General features: G+C 38.7%; 1 protein-coding gene across 4 annotated transcripts; it reads right to left on the minus strand.

The window, feature by feature from the left end:
• Nucleotides 1-513: 513 nt before the first annotated feature.
• tra2a (transformer 2 alpha homolog) lies at nucleotides 514-20,916 on the minus strand. Of its 4 annotated transcripts, none has more exons than XM_060824686.1 (9): nucleotides 20,760-20,916; nucleotides 12,940-13,073; nucleotides 11,723-11,891; nucleotides 10,980-11,126; nucleotides 7,290-7,478; nucleotides 6,911-7,026; nucleotides 6,717-6,821; nucleotides 5,520-5,593; nucleotides 514-2,890 (listed from the first exon to the last, which is right to left on the minus strand). In XM_060824686.1, exons 1-9 carry the CDS (start codon nucleotides 20,793-20,795, stop codon nucleotides 2,880-2,882), a joined length of 981 nt encoding a protein of 326 aa, XP_060680669.1. In that variant the 5' UTR covers nucleotides 20,796-20,916; the 3' UTR covers nucleotides 514-2,879. The 4 variants fall into 4 exon arrangements, with proteins under 4 accessions (XP_060680669.1, XP_060680667.1, XP_060680671.1 ...); XM_060824684.1 differs by having other exon boundaries at nucleotides 6,717-6,824; nucleotides 20,760-20,915; XM_060824688.1 differs by lacking the exon at nucleotides 514-2,890 and having other exon boundaries at nucleotides 5,509-5,593.
• Between the last annotated feature and the right edge of the window lie 853 nt (nucleotides 20,917-21,769).

The raw sequence follows: 21,769 nt of genomic DNA on the forward strand, positions 1-21,769 counted from the left end.
CTTGAACCAAATGATACATACCAGTTTGTATTATATAAACTTCCCTTCAGTATGTGCTCTCAATTCAAAAGTGCGGAAATTTCAGTATTCTTTCCTTTGTACACAAGTCCGTCAGCAGAATAATTCCTGACTTGTGCCAGCTTGTATCAGTGATCAGAACTTGAAACTACTTTAAGTATATGAACACTGAGAATAAAAGGTAATCACGTGGGAACATGAAATTAACACCTCCCCAGCCAAAAAAGATTGAGCATGACAAGCCTAAAAGACTTGAGACAGAAATACCCAACATGGTGTCATTTATCCCATAAAGTTGTGATGATCAAGAAAATATGGGAGTCACTGATTCAATACAAGGTGTCAATGCACAATGAAAAATGATCAGTAAACTGGATAGAAGTTAAATTGTGCTTACATTTAAGAATGGTAGGAGGGTGTGGTTCATTCTCTTTTATATTATAGACCGATTTAGAGCGACGAACACCTGAAAAGTGCTTTCAGTAGAACGGTAAATGCAAAAATACTGATTTATTTAAAGAAACTTAATACTCATATGGAGGCAGTGCAATTTTTTAAGAATTTGATAAGAGCTGAACAAATTATTATCTGCATCACAGCATCTGACCAGCCACGGGTGTGGTCAAAAGCAGGTGAAAATTCCAGGAGAAAAGAACATCCAGTAACAGAGTTGAAAACGAATCTATACACGTGCAAACACAACCTTAAAAAAGTATGAGCTGATTATAAAAATTAGCACACTCCAAAGTTACAGTTGTAAATCATATTAAGAAAATACATGGCAGCATCAAGTCCGACTCAAAAGAGAACAAACCTGGTGCTGCTAGTGGGGGAGAAAGATGCAACGAAACAAAAAAAAGGTTAAGGATACAAAAATGCAAGATGAATGCACACACTGTTCACTATTTTCAAATATGGTCTCCAAGCATTAATCAACTAACAGCTGAGTTTCACTGAAGATCAGTCTGAGATTCCTTCTTAAATCATTAAAGGACTTAGAAAGCAAGTTCACAATTTAGAAACAAGATTATGGACTCTGTAGCACAACATTGTATACAGTATGAAACTTGACATAGGGATTTAAAAAGTCAGTTCTAATTGCACATTTATTGTAAAGTCACCAGTGTTACAAAACTATAGGGCTGCTCGCTCATTGGTGATATAACTGGTTATTTAACATGCAAGTTCCATTTATACTTCAGGTAAGGGAAACATTTGAGATGGCAATTCCTTCATGGCAACCTTAGCTGGTGTGGCATTTGAACCGGTCATTGATGTCATTCTGCATCACAAACCAGCCAATAGACTACTTTCCCTGTCCCCCCTCAATGTTACATTACAGAACATTTTCTAAAAATTGAATAAATCTGCACTCTAACGTAAGTAAATATTTTCATTGCAGCAGTGTACAGGGAAATTAGAGTGATAAGACTAGTGCTTTAACAACTAAAAGTTAGAAGAAATAATTTACATTTTCTGTATAAACAGGATAGATTTTATGTCTTTTTTAAAATGTCAAGCTTTAATATATGGGTAAGTGCATATCTAAACAATCCATTGAGTGCACGTGGGGGAATCTAACAGTGAGTATGTGTTGCTTCTCAATACAAAGATTCACCAGACAATCTCCACTCAGAAGCGAAGTTGAACATGAGCTTTTGTTGAGCAGATCCCTTTTTCACCATTTGTTTTGTTCCCCTTTCTATGTGCACTAAACTTTTAAGAGTTGATTACAAATACTGGAGAGTATTAAGTGTTTGTGGTAGCATATGTGCAAACATTAACTTTACACAATGATCTGTTACAGGATCTCTCAATGTAAATGGGAACTCTATATGTCATGAAAATTTTGTTGACAATGTATCCCTGCATTTGATTCTATGTTACCAGAGACTTGGAGGTATATTCTGTCTAAAAGCAGAGCATTAAACACTAGTGGCCAGGTTTTTGTATGGAAGTTTATAAAAGTAAGCAAAAGGAAATGTTGGTGTTTCCTTTTCCAAATTGAAACAAATTTTCATTTCAAGAAATTGTTCCCACTATTGACAGTCAAATCAGATATTCCAACAGCAATTCATGAAACACCCCAAGTATCTCCCTCCGAGGCATCTTTAATTTTTATTAAATTGTTGTACATTATAGCAGTTGGTTGATGTGCAGGATCTACCTTGCAGGTCAAAATATAGAAATACACAGTTAACTAAAAACAAAAAAAAAATTTAATCCTTGTAATCCTTTACAATTGTGAAGACAGAGTTCTGTCACATCACATTTTCAATCAATGCAGAAAGTCAATTTTCCACTTGTACTCATCTAAATCAATAGGTTCCAAAACTTGCAAAATCTTTTTAGAATTCTTTCAGAAGGACATGACACAACTGGCTACCTTTCTGTACATTTTTAATAGTTATTTTGTAAAATGCATATACTGATTTTTTTTGCCAGGTTTACATCAGATTTTCTTTGAATAAAAAAAATACACCTCAGAACTCTAGGACAGTTTCAAACAGCAAAAACAACCCCATGACAAAAAAAATCAAACACCATCACAAAACTAATGACTGTTGGTATTTGCATGTTCAAAAACAACCAGTACTTGGTAATTAAGAGATTACCATGAAATTCCAGCCCTGTCCTTTCCTTACATCAGGTTATGAACTACATAAATCAGTTCAAGCAAGTAGCTTTTAGAATGGCCTTTCCAAAGCAGTATACAGGCACAGAAACTATCATGCACAACTACCAAAATCTTAACCCAAACCCCACCCATCTCCCCTCCCCCTGCACCCCCCTCCCAAAAAAGTTACTGTAACACGGTGATTAAAAATGTTCAGACAGTTGTCCAGCAAGCAGAAGTCTGGTCAGTAACGACCTGCAAAGCGAACACATTGTAGAATTAAGTAATTTGATTACCATCCAATTATAATTACATTAGTAACTTTTAAAAACATACTTATTGAAAAAATAGATTGATTTTTATTACATCCAAAACAATACAATTCAAAATACAAAAGAACACCAAAACAGTTAAAAACCCAAACAGATCTCCTCATACACAAATGTATAAACTTGTATATTAAAAATATATATAACTCCAACTAACTAAATAAATAATAACAAGCAATAATAATACAGCTCAGCCAAACAAAACACACAAATATTGAGTGCATTAATTTTCACATTCATATGTTTGCAGTTCCCCCTCTCTGGATATTAGGCTCGTAAAGCACAACGGTTACAGCTATATAAAAGCCCTTATTAGCATAGCAGGCAAATCTGTGTCCAGGTACTCCAAAAAGGATCACCATGTCTTATAGAAATTCTCAGTTTTGTGGTGTACCATACTTAGGAGAAAATCCAAGAGGATATGCTCCTTAACAATCTTCTGCCAACCAGACAGGTCCAGGGGATTTTCAGATACCTACCTTAATATTCTTTCTTGCACAGAAAGTGAGGATATTGAAACATTTTTTTATGCACATCTCCAGGGAACACACTGGACAGGCCACAAAGAGGAGAGATCGATCCTTCTCCACCCTTACACTTAAAATCCCCACAATTGCACCCACCATAGCGCTCCAGTATGTTTGATGCCCACCACAGGACTAGAGACAATGGGTAAGCATGCCAGGACCAACCTTGCACTTGGGACACGAAGATACCCTTGGTTTAAATTTCTCCAGAGCCAAGAGGACCCTGTGGAGAATCTTCAACTGTAAAGCATGGGTCCAATTGCAAATTGATATCTTTGTGTCTTCCCAAATATCTTCCCCATGCCTCAGAGGAGACCTCAGCTACCCTGCTCTCTCCCACGCCCGGCAGAGTCGAACAAACTCATTTGAGGGGCCGCTCTCTAACTGATGATATCAAGTGCTGACAGAAAGTGTACTCTTAGCATTGAGCATCCTCCTATTTATGTCGATTTGTAGGGGTCAAAAGCATAGTTTTTAAAAAATGAAACTCCTATCTTGAAAGAGGTCTCTGTTAGATAAGCTCATATTTCTGTGCTAACTGGTCAAAGGATATCATTGTGTCTCCCGCAAATAAATCACCCACGCAAGACACACCCCTAACTGCCCAATGTTTGAATCTCGAATCTACCATCCCTGGTTAAAAACACGGCTTACCCACAATAGGTGTAAGAGAGAATGTTTTGCCATATTGCCTTCCCTTTGCCAAATAGTAACAGTATTGATAACTATTCGGTTAGGGCAATATTCCCTAACTGTCCTTATTGTGTCCAAGACCAGCAAGCTAGTAAGGGGAAACTTTGCCGAGTGGTTTCGATATCTCACCATAATCACTCACGCAGGACAGAAGTGAGCTTACTTGATAGTTTTTAATGTCCAGGAGATCCACTCCCCCCACAGCCCTGCTGGCTGCCCTCAAAAAATGTTAAAATTGCTTGATTATACTAATGTCATCACCAATGGGATAAGTTTAAGAATAGGTGATAGGACACACTGTGTTGACATGGAGCCTCCAAGGGATAAACAGATTGAATGAGAGGGGAAACAAAATTGGTAGATGGGAGTTTAATGGTGAAGAGTTATATCATGCACTTCACAAAGAATCAAAACGCTAACTAGTTCAAATAAATTAAATGGAGACACCTCAAAAAAATGCAGACAGATTTAGGATGTTGCATATGAAAGACAGAGTTAGAATGCAGTTGCAGGAAGTAATCAAAAGGCTAATGGACTTTCAGCCTTTATTGTGACAGGTTGGAGATTGAAAATAGCAAAGTCTTGTTACGACTCTACAGGGTGTTGGTAAAGCTACACTTGGAGGACCATGCATTCTTAGTCCAGTATTTAAGGATACACTAGCATTCAAGGGATTTCAAAGAGATTCACCAGCTGATTCACAGGATGAAGGCATTGACGCATCATCAAGAATGGCAAACCCATTTGTTCATTAGGAATTAAAAGGATGATGGGTGACTTATTGTAACATACAAGGTTCCGAGGGGCTTGATAAAGTAGATGTTGAGAAGACACTTGTCCGAGAATCTCAAACCAGGGACATGCATGACCTATAATCCTCTAAGCTTTGCACGGACACAGCAATTTACATTGATTGCAGCAATAACTTCTGGCTCCAGGAGTCATTGCTAACATGAACCTCAGAGGCATAAGAAATCAGAGGGAACACTTAGAGACAAAATAAGGGGATAGCTATTTAAAACAGAAGAATTTCTCCTCCTAGAGGACAGTGAATATTTGGAATTCTCACCTTGGTGTTCAGGTTATATCACAAAAGTAAAAAACAGCAAGTAGATAGACTTTTAAGATACCAGGGAGTTTGGGGACTATGACAAGCTGGCATGAAAGTGACGTTGAGGCTTGCAACAGATCAGGTTTGATCTTGTGAATGGTTGGGCAGGTTTAAAAGGTGCCAAATGACCTACCCCTGCATCTATTTTTAATATTCGACATACAATTCATTACTACACATTTTCAAGTCAACTGCAATGCAATTAACGCTATTTTAGTACTTACGTGGCGAATAGGATCGAGATCTTGAGCGTGATCGGTATCCTCTGCTGTAGTAGGGTGATGGTGATCGTCGTCTACTATAATTAAAACAGATTGGAAGACTTAGTTGCTGTGGCATTAAAATTTAGAAACAAAATTCCTGAATGATCACACTTAAGTTCACAGTACTACATTGAAATCTTTGTCTCCTGGATGGCTCCAGTAAATGATTTTCACTCATACCAAAGAATAGTCATTTTGGTGATCAAAATTATCTATTAACATTTGCAGTACAGATAGTATCTCTGGAACACTGTGTAGGGAAAGAGAGGGATTTACTCTCAGTGACATTTGAACATTTAAGTTTCATTTATCTAATGTCTGCACACATTAACATACTTCATTCAGGAATCAAGTTATTTGGTATGAAAATTAACAAATAACAACCCCCATCAGGGCACAGCGGAGGTACTAAACAAGTATTTAGCATCCGGTTTCAGAAGAGTTGAGGTGCTGTCTATGTAGGAGCAAAAGTGGAAAATACTGATACTAGAGAGGACAAAAAGACATTAGGGATTCTTAAAAGGTTGACAGATCTCCAAGTAGGAGTCAACCTGTCTGGACAGGATATACTCTAGGTTACAGAAGCAAAGACCGCTGAAACTGTGCAGACACTGGTTGAGATCCTGCTGAAATTCTACAGACAGTACTAGTGCATGCAAACATCATTCCCTGTTTAGAATCTTGGGCCGGGGGGTGGGGGTGGGGGTGGTAACCGACAAGTTCATGCTCAACCAAACATCTCGATTTAGAACTACACTGCCACTCCTTCATAACCCAAGGTGAAAATCTTGGAGCACCCCTTCTAACAACACTATGCCTACACTCCAAAGTTTAGTACAGTTCAAGGCAGCAGCTCACCACAAGCTTCTCAAGGTGAACTGGGCACACGCAACAAATTTGGTCTGGCCTGTAACATCATTACCCCATAAATGAATAAATAAAAATGCCATCAGGCTCCACACATGACACGGGAATTGAATGTGTCAGCAATCACTCATACCAATAATTAGATCACATGAACAGATGGTTTTCCCACCATGAATTGATTAAACTACATATGTAGAGGAGGCTGCAAGAACACTTCCTTTCAAATATATTACACATTGGGCTTTATGATTTGACCTTCTACAACGATTTATATGTTGTAAAATACATTACCTGTATCGATAATCATAGTCCCGGTCATCATATCGATCATATTTATCATAACCTCGATCATAGTACGAATCGCGGCGACGTCCTCCACCACCACCTCCACCACTACTGCTAATATGGAATAAAAGGAACTATGAGTAAAAAAGAAAACAAACTGAAACAATGTTTAAAGAATGGCAGAAGCTGCTTATCCATACTGAGTAGGTCGTCCCATGTAAATCCCAGGAGTGGGAGTGTGGGGCCTCTTTGTAATAGAGTAATCAACACGAATTCGTCTACCATCCAGTTCCATTCCATTCGCACGCTCCATTGCCTGCAGAAAGAAATTTTAAAATCCAAACTTTAATTTGACTTTGCCTCCACCTAATAAAATTATATCCAAATAACACCAAGTTTCCAGCGCCTTAGTGCATAAACACAACATACTGAAGCAAGCCAAGTCAACTCACATCAAACATACAATAGAAGTTGCTCTGCAATTTCACATAAAAAAAAACATGATAAAATTAAGTCACCAGTACCATAAAAGTAGCACAAACAAAAAACTAATGTGTTATTGGAGAGCTTTTCGATTACCTCTTTAGCATCCTCCAGTCTTTCAAAGTAAACAAACGCAAATCCCCGTGAACGACCAGTCCTTTGATCATAGACAACATTGACTCCAGCCAATGGCCCATACCGAGAGAAAACTTCACGAAGATCACGTTCAGTGGTGTACAAACTAAGACCAAAAACACCTAGGCAAGTGTTTGGATCTGGGTTAGCCTGAAAAAACAATGCACGAATAGCTCTGAAGAATTTAGTGATGCTGATTCCTCCAAAGATCAATTTCAATAAATTTCATCTCCCAGAAATTAGGTTCGACTACATACAAAGTCACCTGTGAAGAGAATCAATAAGGTCTTTCATTTTAGGATTATATGAATACATTAGCACTCAATGCTCATTTAAAGGATAGGTATGACATTATTAATTTGATGAAAATCTAATCTTCCATTGTGGTTAGCCAATAAACCACAATTGAAAACCCAGAAGAAAGTAAATATTCCAGTAAAGGAATCATGTACATGAAACTTGAAGCTTTAAAAGTAAATCTTTAAAGGATTACCTGTTGGTGCTCAAATTGCCTATCCCAACTTCAACAGAAACATATTCAAACTTTCAACTTGGGCCAAGTACAACTGTTGCATATGTTCAATATGCTGTCTACATGTCTTAATCCACAGAAAAACAACTTGGAATTAAACCCCACTGTGACAAGTTAATATTTTCAAAATCTATTTTTCCCTCCAACTGGTTCCAAATTGGTGTGAAAGTCCCCACACTACTGCCTTTCAATCTCCTGATGCAATTTCAACACTTTTGTACTGATAGCTGTATCCATGTAATGTTTACACAGAAAATTATGAATACTTGGAGAGATTCAACAGAACAAGGGCAGTGAGGGTTACTATCACAGAACCCCGCCCTGTGTCGCCAAATGCAATTTATTTTGAACAGAACTATACCAATTTTAATTTTAAATACCTGTATAGGTTCTATCACTGGTCCTGTCTGAATAATCAATTTGTTAATAGAATACAATGACCACACTCCACAAATTCAATATCACCCTAATCCAGGTTCCTTCAGTGCAGCGTCTCTAGGTTAGCCCTGCCACGGTTCCCATACTGCCACATCAAACCACAAGCAGATCAAATTCAGGATAGAATTGGACTGATTTTAATGTATTACCCTTCCATCTCAGTATTAGTCACTTAGGCAATCAATGATGTAAGCTTGGGGGGGCGGGGAAAGAGGAGAAGAAAGAGGAGAAAGTGGGATAAATGGGCTTTCTACCTCAATACTGATAAGTGAATTAGCTGAAAACAACTTTACAAAATTATAATATTTGGCGGCAAGACAGCTGGATTGGGGACTCACCCGCTTAACTGTGAGCAAGTCATTCACAAGTGACTGAAAGAATCAAAACTGCATGATCAACTACAGCTGATGATACCCAATTTAAACATGCAGAATTACATAATAGGCAAGAGCAAGGGTAATTCCACACAGAAATTGACTAATGTTATTTATGTTAATTCACAGCGCAGCAACAATGGTAGGTTACAAGTTAATTCCAAACTCAGTTATATGTTTCAAGAACTTCACAGGAATAAGCCATTCAGACTTACGAACTCGGTCTGAGCTCTTGGCTCAGATCAATGAGCTGCATTGAGTTGAGAGACTTGAGTGGATGGGTTTTTTAAAAAAATTCCTTCATGGGATGTGGGTGTTGCTGGCTAGGTCAGCATTTACTATTTATCCCTAATTCACAAAACAGCAGTGAAGAATCAACCACATTGCAACAGATCTAGAGTCAAAGGCAGGCCAGACTAGAATGACAACAGATTTCCTTCCATAAAAAGGACATCAGTGATCCAGATGAATTATGAAAATGACAATGGTTATCACTATATCAGTTTTTATTGTTGATTTTTAAAAAAATTGAATTCAAATGTCAGCAGGTGCCTGGGTTTCTGGATTATCAATCCAGAAACATTGTTATGTCAGCTTCTTCCTCAACGTTCTTTTCCTTAGCGAAGGCTTATACAGCATTTCAAAATTATGAGCTATCTGAACAGAATACTTGGGGAAATATTGTCCCCTCCAGTTGAAGGGTCAAGAACTATAGACTTAATGCAAGCCTGGTAAAGAACCAGAATTAGGAGGAAAAATTTTAATTCAATATAGCACCTGAGTCTGGAATGCACTGTTTGAGTACGTGGAGTAGATGCAAAGCATTCTTTTCAAAGGGGATTTGATTATCTAGAGAGAAAGACTTGTAGGGCAACAGGAAATACAGGAGGAAATGGACCATAGAGTCAAAGATGTACAGCATGGAAACAGACCCTTTGGTCAAACCAGTCCATGCCGACCATATATCCCCCCAGTCCAGTCCTACCTATCAGCACCCGGCCCATATCCCTCCAAACCCTTCCTATTCATATACCCATCCAAATGCCTCTTAAATGTCACAATTGTACCAGCCTCCACCACATCCTCTGGCAGCTCATTCCATACCCATACCACCCTCTGCATGAAAAAGTTGCCCCTCTCACCCTAAACCTATGCCCTCTAGTTCTGGACTCCCTGACCCCAGGGAAAAGACAATGCCTGTTTATCCTATCCATGCCCCTCATAATTTTGTAAATCTCTATAAGGTCACCCCCTCAGCCTCCGACGCTCCAGGGAAAACAGCCCCAGCCTGTTCCTATAGCTCAAATCCTCCAACCCCAGTAGCATCCTTGTAAATCTTTTCTGAACCCAAGTTTCACAACATCTTTCCGATAGGAAGGAGTCCGGAATTGCATGCAATATTCCAACAGTGGTCTAACTGTTCTGTACAGCTGCAACATGACCTCCCAACTCCTGTACTCAATACTCTAACCAATAAACGAAAGCATACCAAACGCCTTCCTCACCAACCTATCTACCTGCGACTCCACTTTCAAGGAGTTGTGAACCTGCACTCCAAGGTCTCTCTGTTCAGCAACACTCCCTAGGACCTTACCATTAAGTGCATATGTCCTACAAAGATTTGCTTTCCCAAAATGCAGCACCTCGCATTTATCTAAATTAAACTGCATCTGCCACTTCTCAGCCCATTGGCCCATCTGGTTAAGATCCTGTTGTAATCGGAGGTAACCCACTTCGCTGTCCACTACACCTCCACTTTTGGTGTCATCTGCAAACTTACTAACTGTACCTCTTATGCTCATATCCAAGTCATTTATGTAAATGACAATAAGTAGAGGACGCAGCACCAATCCTTGTGGCACTCCATTGGTCACAGGCCTCCAGTTTGGAAAAACAACCCTCCACCACCACCCTCTGTCTTCTACCTTTGAGCCAGTTCTGTATCCAAATGGCTAGTTCTCCCTGTATTCCATTAGATCTAACCTTGCTAATCAGTCTCCCATGGGGAACCTTGTCGAACGCTTTTATAGAATGACAGCAAACAATGGGCTGAAAAGCCTCTTTCTTTGCAAAGATCCTATAAACAATCCCATGATCAACATGGGTAAGGAGTGACAGCACAGGGACACAGCAGATTACTAAGCTGTAACTTGATAGATACTTATGCACTTGTGGATTTTTAAGGATCAGAATAGTGAGATCTCCAACAGTTTATTGAACATGTTGCTGTAAAGAGACTGAATGCACAACACATCCATTAGATATCTGGAAACAATTAACTTGTTTGAAAGTAAGTTTTCAATTTACGTTTTGAGAACCGAGTTTCCCTTCTTTCTTCCCATATCCTGTTCGCCTCCAGGAATCATCCTTCATCTGGGACGATGGGGCAGTCCTGGCAGCGGACTTCTCCACATCTACTATCAACGCTCCGTGTTTCGCTGACACATGTCCCGTCTGTAGGACAAGAGGGACAGAATGAGTTTTCCCCCCTCCCATAAAGGTGGAACGCTCCACTATCAGGTGGCATACTGCCCATAAACTTAGACAAGATTGAAAACTTCACAACTACGGCTAAAGGACTGAACTCCTAGACAGCTCATGAAATGAGATCCAAGGGCTAAGATGACAAAGTTATCAGTGGCCACCAAGCCAGCAGTTGATGAACATCCCAAAAAAACTGCAATGCAAGAAATTTAAATGCTACTGCATTACAACACTTCAAGTTTAGTTTTTGCTACATTAATGTCCCAGAATTTTATACACTAGCAAAGTAATTACATTTTTATTCTATAGATGCACACAATTGTCTACAAATGAATCACTTGTGTGAATCACCAGAAAGTCACTGTTTTGCATTCAGTGAAATCAGACTTCCAAGAAATGGAACTGTTTGGTAGATCATATCCAGATCGAAATAGAATTTGCTTAAAACTCAACTGATGACAGTTACTTCCAAACATGCTTCCATTTCTCAGAATTTCAGAACTTTACAAGTCATATCCATTTGTGAAGGAATAAAGTGAGACTATATATGCAGTGCTATAACCTACTCTACTTCCTGCATGGCGCCTTCGGCTGGACATTGGGGAGTGACTACGGCTCCTTCTGCGTGATCGATAATCAGGTGTGTAAGACCTACTACGAGATCGCCTTCGGTGTGAATGGGATCGTGACCTGGAGCGTGAATAACGCCGATGCGAATGTCTTCTTGAGTGAGATCTAGTGGTAACATTTCAAAAACACTGAGTTAGTACCTTCCATAAACATGTAGCATGCAAATTTAAGGTTAATCTATCATGGAAGTCTATGTGAATATATTTCCTGTGCTCCATTTGCTTTAATAAAAGATTTAAACAGTGATTAATTCTAGAACATTTTCTTTCAAGTGGTCAAAGCTAACCCACCTGAGTACAAATCAAAAATTGTTAACTCAATCATACAGCCATGGAGGTGGCATGTTTACCATCCTTATGTCACACCGGAAAATAGACACTAAGCAAGGTCAGTATGTTTAATTTCTAAAATCCAAGATTTAATATCTTGGGTAGAACATTATTTCGCAGATCGCAAAATAAAGATATTGTCTCTTCTGTAATGTACTGACCAATCTTGACCACAAGAATCAAAAGAAACTACATTAACCTAAACACACACTATGTTCAACTTTTGTCTCAAATTTAAACACAGAACTGTGCCTCAAAGTATCTCATAATATGACAGTAGACTGTAGTAAGCCTGCATTCTGGCTAACAATGGCCATACTGATTTTTTTTTACGCAATGCAATATTCTAATAACTAGTCTGTTCAATTCCAACACAATTCAAAATACCCTGCATTGTACCAGTGCAACAGGAAAACAAACAGGCATTTGAAGACAGCATGATTCTAAGATTATTACTCATCAGATGCTAAAAAAAGGTATTCCAAGACAGAGAATGAAACAATAATCAAGAAATAAATTCACCACAGGGTAGATAACTGGCCAAAATCAGGTTTTTTTTCTTTTGTCAGCTTCCCTTGCAGCGTGAAACAAAGGCATTGACCCTTTCATGAAAGTCAGTGAGTATTACTGGACAGACTGCACCATATAGCATTTTGGATTTGGCACACAGGAAAATGCAGCTGTTAGCCTGGGAGATAGCTTAGGCCTTGATTAAAGAGGGGCTCAGGAAACAAAAAACGGAAAGCAGAAACAAAAAACTAGGACCGACAGTTAATAAAAAAAACTCCTGCCATGCATATCATACCTATCCACTAAATAATTACCTTGACTTGGACCTTGATCGAGAGCGTGATTCTGAACGTTTCGATGCCCTAGATGGGCTGCGAGATGCAGAGCGGCTTTCTGATTTTACACGGCCAGCACTCCCGCTTGGAGATTTGGATGGTGAACGTGACTCCTGGCACGACAGAACAAAGTTATTTATTGAACTACACAAAATATAGAATTGTTAAACCTTAGTAGTGTTCCAACTATAATTCAGATACTGTCTGAGGAAGTAGCAGAGGGCCAAAATGGTTAGGTATCCTTCACTAATATCACTTTGACCCCTGCTAAAACAAGTTCAGCCCATAGTAAGTACTGCACATTCCTAAAGAATACACATTCCCTACATATATACCTAATCACCAACATTCTATGAAACTTTCATAAATAATCATGCATTTTATGCTAAAACTTGAGCATACAGACACGTGAACATAAACCATACATTACTTAACCTAGGACACATTCAATCTTCCAGATTCTTTTAATTTTCCAGATTCTTAATTTTCCAGATTCTTTTAATTTTAGTTCACTCTTGCTTTCTATTTTCTTCATTTCTTCATTTTCAGAGTTTTCATACTCCGTGTATTCTTCCCAATTCAAACAATTCATTAATGCCTTATAAAAGCAAGCTCTTCTATCTGACCAATCTTCTGTTCATTTCCCATTCAAATTTTATTTTCTGATCTGCAATACTTGTGATTAGCCTTCTGTTATCTTGATTATTCTTCCACATTCTTGGAAAATACTCTTCCATTTCTTCAATATTAACCTTAATGGAAAAAGAACATTCAGTAGGATGAAGCATGGGGTTACAATCTGCTGGATTTGTACTACAGCCTACCATCTTTCTAACTAAAGACCAGCAGGTGGAATAATTCCATTATTTTTAATTTTAAAAATTCCTTGATAAAATGCCTGAATCAAGTAATACTCCTGTGGCTTTACTTAATTTACTCAGTACGTAAAATTTTTTAAAATGCTACAATGAAAATGCCAGTATCAGCCTTGATTTTCTAATTTTTTTCCCCTCTTCGCTTCCAAACAAAAAGTGGAAAAATTTAAAAGTGCAGTACTGCCTGGCACAAAGCATGATGATTTGATATTTAAAACATTTTCTGGAATATGAATTTTCACCATTAGCTAAGTATTGCATAAAAATGTCTAACCTAAAAATGCATGGATGGAATTAATTTAAAAATTTGCCAGGAACACAAGAATTCTATTATCCTTAATGAACAAACATGGTACAACAGGTGCTCAAATAGTTACAATACTGCAACCCAGCCTCACGTTCAAACTAATTTGTCTCTCCTCATCACAGAAAAGCAAATCATGCCTTTCCAACTTTAAGGTGAAGTATTAAATTCCAGTTCCCATTACAAGTTTTAACATTAGCTGGCAATCAGCAAAGTACTAAGACTGGGGGTGGCATGGGTGTCTTCTCAATCTGATTCAGAACGAGTATCTTTTCTTTAAATGTCCAAGACAAAAAAATTATTAACCAACAAATACTATCCTTTTCAACTGCTTCCAGAAATATAAGAAGTATACCAGTAATTGGTGGCTAAAATGATTCATGGAAAATAAAACCTCTTGGAAAACACATGCCAGTTGCAATCACTATGCACATAGAACATAGCTGACTACGCACAAAATGCCAGCCCAGATATTTAGTTACTTTAGGGGAATTTACAATCCAATGGCACAACAAAATTCTGCAGCACCCCCCCTCCCCGGTCCAACTTTTGCAGTTAAAATTACAGTACTAAGGACTTCCAAGTCAAAGTATAATCAGGTTAGATACAAGATGAAATTTCTTCTCTATCCCAACTAATCGTAAGATAAGAAACCATACTAATACAGTTGCATGGACATTCCCACATCCCCAGCAAATTGGGGACCAAATTTCATTTACTGTAGACTGGTCAGTGTTTCAATTTAAGGCCCCAAACATTATGAGATTCCTAGGATTGCAATGACAGACAGCCCCTAAAGATTTTACACGCAATTCAATGCAACTGCATAAACTGCAAGAATAGAATAAGCTTCCTAAAATACTAATCAAGATTCCCATTTAAGGAATACTTTATTAATTGATTTTTAAATTGTATCAGTTATGGGGATGGAAACAAAGGTTATTGCATCTCATGATTTAAATCCATAAGTTTAACTCGACTATTTAAAGACTGAGCTAGCTGTTTACCCATTTCACAAAATGAGATCACTAATTTATCTTTCAGTTTATATCAAGATATGTGCACAATTCAGTTTTTATGTTGCAGTGTGAACTTTATAGCAAAAAACACACGAAACTTTGTAAACATACCACTCCATACAATCTAGCCATCAAATTCAGTTTGCTTGCTTGCACGCACACACTGGTCACACATTAGCCAAATGCCCCAACTTTACTTTCATCGCACAAGACAATTACCCAAGAAGAATGCATAAACTAATATTATGAAACGTGTACTTTTTTTTAATTTAGAAAGCAGTCTTTTTGAGTAGCCCAGTTGTAACTTATTTTCTTTCAGATTTTCTTAATACATACAAACTAACTTTTCTATAAGAATAATGATTTTTTTTTCTAACTGGGGTAGCAATTTACATTAAGTGATTTGCCAATGGTTGAGTTAGGACAATGCTTAGCATTTACACCTCAAATTTCTAAATGGTATGAAAGAACTTTTGTAATGCCAATTTGAAGAATTTTTTTTTGAAAAGAAGTCAAAAATCTCCAAGCAAAATGAGTAGTAAGGTGGGAAGACCAGCAACAGCAGATCTAGTGATCAACAGCTCAGTTCATGGCAAATGTCACAAAATCAAACAAGCAGAAAGAAAACAAAATTGCAGGTGATAGGAAGAAACAGCAAAGATATTAGATGCACGTATACATTATTACACACTCTGCCTTAATGCACAAGTATCCTAATATTAATGAGAAGTAGGCACAGCTACCAAGAACCTATACTTACATAGTACCATCTAACAATAAAATAGCAGGAATATTACCAAAAATGACAAAGCCAATTATTATGATATGAGGACAGAACATAAAAAATCTGGTTAAATATGTACATGCGCATGTATTTTTTTGGGAGGTATTTTAGAGAAGATAGTTTGAGAGAGAATTCTAGAACTCGGGCTGTAAAGTTTTAATCAAAAAATATCTAACAGATTGGCAATATTTGAGATGGAAGGATTTGTATTTAAGTTCCAAAAAAAATCCCCCTGTACTATTCTTCCAGTAACAAAAATGAGTGAAACTGTATAATGTTGTTAACAAATGTGGAGAAACTGAAGATTGCAGATGCTGGAGGTCAGAATCAAAGAGCATGGTGCTGGAAAAGCACAGCCAGTCAGGCAGTATCTGATGATAAGAATCGATGTTTCGAGCATAAGCCCTTCATCAGGACCCGATGAAGGGTTTTTGCTTGAAATGCTGATTCTCCTGCTCCTCAGATGCTGCCTGACCGGCTGTGCTTTTCCAACACCACACACTTTGACTCTAGATTAACAAAGGTGTCAAATTATCTCCAACCAATGCATTAACACATAGCTCATGGCATTAGAGAACAGTTTTGAATGGCTGGAGTGTAGATTCCCAATTTCCCTTGACTTCTTAATTGGAATCAGACATTTTACTTACTAATATCTCAATATATAAAATATTCGTGCCATCACTCCTCTCAATAAGCTCAGAAATATCTCACGCTGTAGCTGGTAGTTTAGTCGTGAGGTCTGTAGCCAACTGAAAAATAGGGAGCAAGAGAACTAGCCACCCTGGCAGCTTAAGCAGAGAAAATTCTATTGTTCATTATATAGACAGGGACCAGAGTCTGAGTAGTTAAAATGAGGTTGGAAGATTTGTGTATGGTGGGTGCAGCTAGTAGCCCTCAGCTAACACTGGGGTTAAAAAGTTAATTGATTAAGAAAGCTGGAAAAAACAAACCATTCAAAATGAAAAGTGACCTTTTTGCCATAAAGAGCCAATTCTGCGTACAGTGTGATGTGATACACAACAAGAAACTGTTTACTTCTACAGTTTAAAGTAAAGTTGCCTACAAAGGAAATTATGTTTAGTAAAATGTTCAGTTATTTGATATAGTTGAAGTTTTAAACATAAATGCTTAATTCTCAGTTAAAACTAAAAGCTGAAATCTTATTTACTTTAAAGTTCAAATCTTTTTAAAATGTGATTGGTCATACTGAAGATCGTAAAATCAGCACCTTGTACATAAACTAGATAATAAGTTACAATATACCAGCTATTGTTTTCTCTTGAAACAAAATTATGCTTATGGATATGCTAATGGATATGCTATCATTGAACAAAACAAGAATCAAAAGCTTTTCTCAACTATGATTATCTAAATTCTGCATCCCCAATATTAGTTTAGTTTAAAACCAAAAGTAGCTTGCAGTCCCCTGCCAATCCCAGGAATAAGAGTATGATGTATTGGCAACTTTGAACCCATTTTTCAGAAGGAGCCCGATAGGTCTCAAGACCAACTTTCTAGCTGAAAAATATAAATGAAATAAGTAACTCAAGTGCATTTTAGAATTTCCAAGTCCATTCTCTTTTCAAGAGATAACAGTAAGTTTGCAAATGTTTCAAGGCCTAAACTGGCTTTAATAAGGCCAATAACTACCTTATATAACAATAAAAAGACATTGAAAGAAGTCCATATTAATTTAACTTGAACAAGAATGACTTTTGTAAATTTTCCATGAGAATTAACATATCAGAGGGCATAATTCAACAAGTAAACGCACCATTTTGTAGAGTACCGCCTACATTGATCAGAATGGTCCCAGGTTAAGTTTTTGGAGGTCCCAGGTTAAGTTTTTGGATTTGTACTGTTAAACTCAGAAAGTTCAACATAGAAACAGAAACTAGGCACAGGAGTAGACCATTCAGCCCTTCAAACCCTCTCTGGAAATTTAAAGTGATGATAGCTAATTCGCCTTATATTGCCATATATCTACTTTCTTCTCATACCCCTTGATGCCTTTAGCATCTAAAGATCCTTTCTTGAATGAATTCAACTTTGCCTCATAATCTTCAGTGGTAGAGAGAGAATTCAATAGGTTCACTACCATTTGAGTAAAGAAACTTGTCAACCCAGTCCTAAATGGCCTACTCTGCACCCTAAGACTGTGACTCCTGGTTCTTTACTTGCCAACCATGCAAAACATCCTTCTTGCAGTCTATCTTGTCCTATCAGACTATTATAAATTTCCATTAGATCCCCACATCCTTCTAAACTGGACTACATACGAGCCCAGTCAAACTAGTTAATTTTTCCTCTGAGCAATCGCTATCCACAACATCCTCTATTGCACTGCCTTGATCCTAACTATCCTTTCTTAGATAGACCAAAGCTGCATAATACTCCAGGTGTGGTCTTACCAAGACCCTGCATAACTGCAGTAAGAAATCCCTACTTCTGAACTCAAATCCTCTTTGCAATGAAAACCAATATATAATTTACCTTCCAATTTATTGTTGCATCTGCCTACCTACTTTCATTGAGTGGTGCACAGAACATGCAAATCACTTCCCACATCCATATTTCACAATGTATCAAAAGTTTAAATACTCTGTCCCCCTAGTTTTTCACTGTTTAATCACACTTTGAAATCTTGTTTTTGATTCTTTTATTTACAAGATATACTGTATGAATTTATTGTGAAATGCTGAGGTTTTGTGGTATCTCAATGGTCACTGCCACCACATTCATCTAGAACATTAGCATCGAATTCATTTTTAAGAACTGCAGACCTGAGCCATGATTTCCTTGAGCACTACACTCACATGAAATAAAATATCTTCATTGCAAAGGCAAATATGTTTTAAGAGATACTGCTGTATTTCTTAGCACTACATTCCAACTACTGTATAGCAATGTCCCTGAAGTAGCAAGTCACAAACTGAAGCCCATAGTTGGATAGGGAGCACAACACTAAACTGGACTATTCTAAAGGAAATCATGAGTCTACACCATTGGAATTCTAACCCAGGATAAACGACTACATTCACAGGATTAGAGAAAAGAAAATTAAGTTGAGGAGATAAAAATGGCTCAGAAAGAAAAGCAAAAAATAAATAAAATGTTAGCTTAAATATCCTACCACTTCAATTTGCCAACCCTGTCCCAAACGGCCTACTCCACACCCTGAAACTCTGACTCCTGGTTCTAGACTTGCCAAAGGGCTTTTGCCTGAAACATCAATTCTCCTGCTCCCGGGATGCTGCCTCACCTGCTGTGCTTTTCCAGCACCTCACAACTCTAAATCCAGCATCTGCAGTCCTCACTTTCACCATGCAAAACATCCTTCCTGTATCTAGTCTACCCTGTCTTGTTAGAATATTGTACGTTCCATTAGATCCCCACATTCTTCTAAACTGGACTGCATTTGGGCCCAGTCAAACCAACTAATTTCTTCTCAGTGCAATCCTGCCATCCCCAGTATCCTTTGCTGCACTCCCTCTATCCTAATTTTATCCTCTCACGTAGGTTGACCAACCTGCAGGTATGGTCTCCCCAAAACCCTGCATAACTTCAGGGAGAAATCCCTACATCTGAACTCAAATCCTTTTTATGCAATGAAAACCAATATATAATTTACCTCAAAATTTACTGCTGCATCTTCCTATCGACTTACCACTTCACAAACATCTGATGAAGGAGCAGTGCTCCAAAACCTAGTGCTTCCAAATAACCCTACTGTACTATAAACTGGTGTTGTGAGGTATTTTTAAAAAAAAACTTTGACCACTCCAAGATGGTGTACGGTAGATTTTGCTGACTCTCCTCTAGAAAGGTTCCACAGCCAAAATAAACTAAATGCATTTTTTCAGAACGAGGCTTACAATATTTTTACAACGAATTAAGACAAGGCAACTCCGAGTTTAAAACTGTTTCAGGCATAATCACTGCCCTTTCAGAGGAATTCGGGGATTGCGAGGTGAAGGAAGAACGAGTTCTCGCTGTAAACTAACGGCGCAAAAACGCGGGTGAAAGGAATCTCTACCGCAGGACAACGAAAGCGTGATGATTTGGGGGAGGGGGGGGAAAGAGAGAGAGAGAGAGAGAAAGGAAACCGAGGGAAGTGTCCGCGGAGGCAGGCGGCTGGAGCGCGCCGGCCCGAGAGGCCTGCGTAAGCTGACGGGGCGGGAAGGCGCGCGCCGGAAGGTGCTCAGGGGCGAGCGGCCGCCGATCGCTGGCACGCGGCCAGGCGGTTTGTTCTCCCGATTTAAATGAATGTTCAAAACGATCTTTCTTTTTTAAAAAAAGGCCAAAAGCGGAACTCGGTTATTAACGAAAACAAAGTCCCGACACCGATGAGGGAAATTTCTTTCTTTTTTGAAAAAAAAGAGCAATCGAGACGCTGACAAAAGATCGCCAAGTGCGGGACCGGACAACTCGCTTTTGCCTATCAAGCGGAGGCCACTCTGCGTGACCGAGTTTGTGACCTGTACATTAACATTCGGGAGGGGAGCGAAAAAAAAATAGTTAAAACGGTCAGCCTGCTCTATTTAACGCTGTCAATTTATCTCAAACTAGTTTTCCCCTCCTCCCACTCTGGCCTTGAAGCTCGTGAGTAAGGTTTTGATCGACGACAGTCACCCGCCCGCATACTGAAGGCGCCACTTTAGGCCTAAACCTCATGTTCGCAGCAGCCTCAATCCTCAATGTTTTATGAGCACGTAGATATAAAATAAAAACCACCACACCCACCCCCTTACATAAAATACTACTGAAACCCTTTCCAAAAAAAACAGATTCCAAAAACAGTTCGCAGCACTCACCCTCCCTTCGTAGGCTGTTTCGTCAATGTCACTCATCTTTGTTGCTATGAATTATGGAAGTTTAACCTATATCTTTGTGTATATGTGAGAGCAATAACCTTCCCTGTCTGATGCCTCTGCCGCTCTCTCCTGACAATATGGCGGCGACTCTGGCGCTGCTCGAGCCCGGCCTCTGTGACGTCACCGACCAACTGTCCATCTCCATGGAAGCAAGCGCGCGCCCGAGTCTTAAAACTTAAAATAGCTTTTCATTTTGGCATTATAAAACAAGCCCTGTTAGAGGGGTACCGCCCGATTTCAGCAAATCTGGTTTGCATGTCGGAACGCGTTTTTAAAAAATTATTCACGCCCGCCCTGTTTTCAGTGCCCCGCGTGACGCTCCTTTTCCCCGGTCGGTTTTCTTTTGAACTCTCAGGGCCACGAGCGGGAAATGGAAGACGCTCAATAAAAGGCAAAATGGAGGCGGCTCGGCGCCGTGTTCACAGCTAACCGTCCCGCCCAATTTGTTTCACTTATATTGCCCTTTCCAGATTGTTTGCCTTTCCCTGGTTGCAGCATAAGGCTAAAATATGACACGTCAAAGTAAGTGAGCAGAATTTAATTGGAGTAAAAGGACGTTGGGTTCCAGCTCTTTGCCAATGCTCTGACGTCCAGAACTGGATAAATTATGCATTCTGATAGACTCAGGTCGAGACTAGACTCGTTTATAGGACGTAAAACGAAATGTATTTGGTACTTTAGATTTTTTTTTGTTAAATCCATATTCAGTATTGTTTTCACCCTCTGTTCGATTAAGCCAATGTTGGCAAGAGGAAGCATTGAAGAGGAGAAACAAGATACTTGGAAGACCGAGAGTTCCGAAATAGGGACAAGATGGTTGCCAATGCAAGATGTACGCAGATGTGTATAGCATGCTGAATAATTGATGAATCCTATAGGCAAACTACAAGGCAGTACACATAGTGGCACTGTCTCTCTTAGTCCCTTAGCATTGTTAATAACTTTCTTCC

Source organism: Hemiscyllium ocellatum, chromosome 5, assembly GCF_020745735.1.
Source record: "Hemiscyllium ocellatum isolate sHemOce1 chromosome 5, sHemOce1.pat.X.cur, whole genome shotgun sequence".
Taxonomy (NCBI): domain Eukaryota; kingdom Metazoa; phylum Chordata; class Chondrichthyes; order Orectolobiformes; family Hemiscylliidae; genus Hemiscyllium; species Hemiscyllium ocellatum.

Bases quoted from the DNA above. Each gene is read 5' to 3' on its own strand.
- tra2a (XM_060824684.1), bottom strand. From the start codon at position 20,795: ATGAGTGACATTGACGAAACAGCCTACGAAGGGAGG. The intron at 13,074-20,759 runs GTGAGTGCTGCG...CTGTCGTGCCAG, and splicing joins AAACAGCCTACGAAGGGAGG to GAGTCACGTTCACCATCCAA. The intron at 7,027-7,289 runs GTAATCGAAAAG...TTCTTTCTGCAG, and splicing joins GACTGGAGGATGCTAAAGAG to GCAATGGAGCGTGCGAATGG.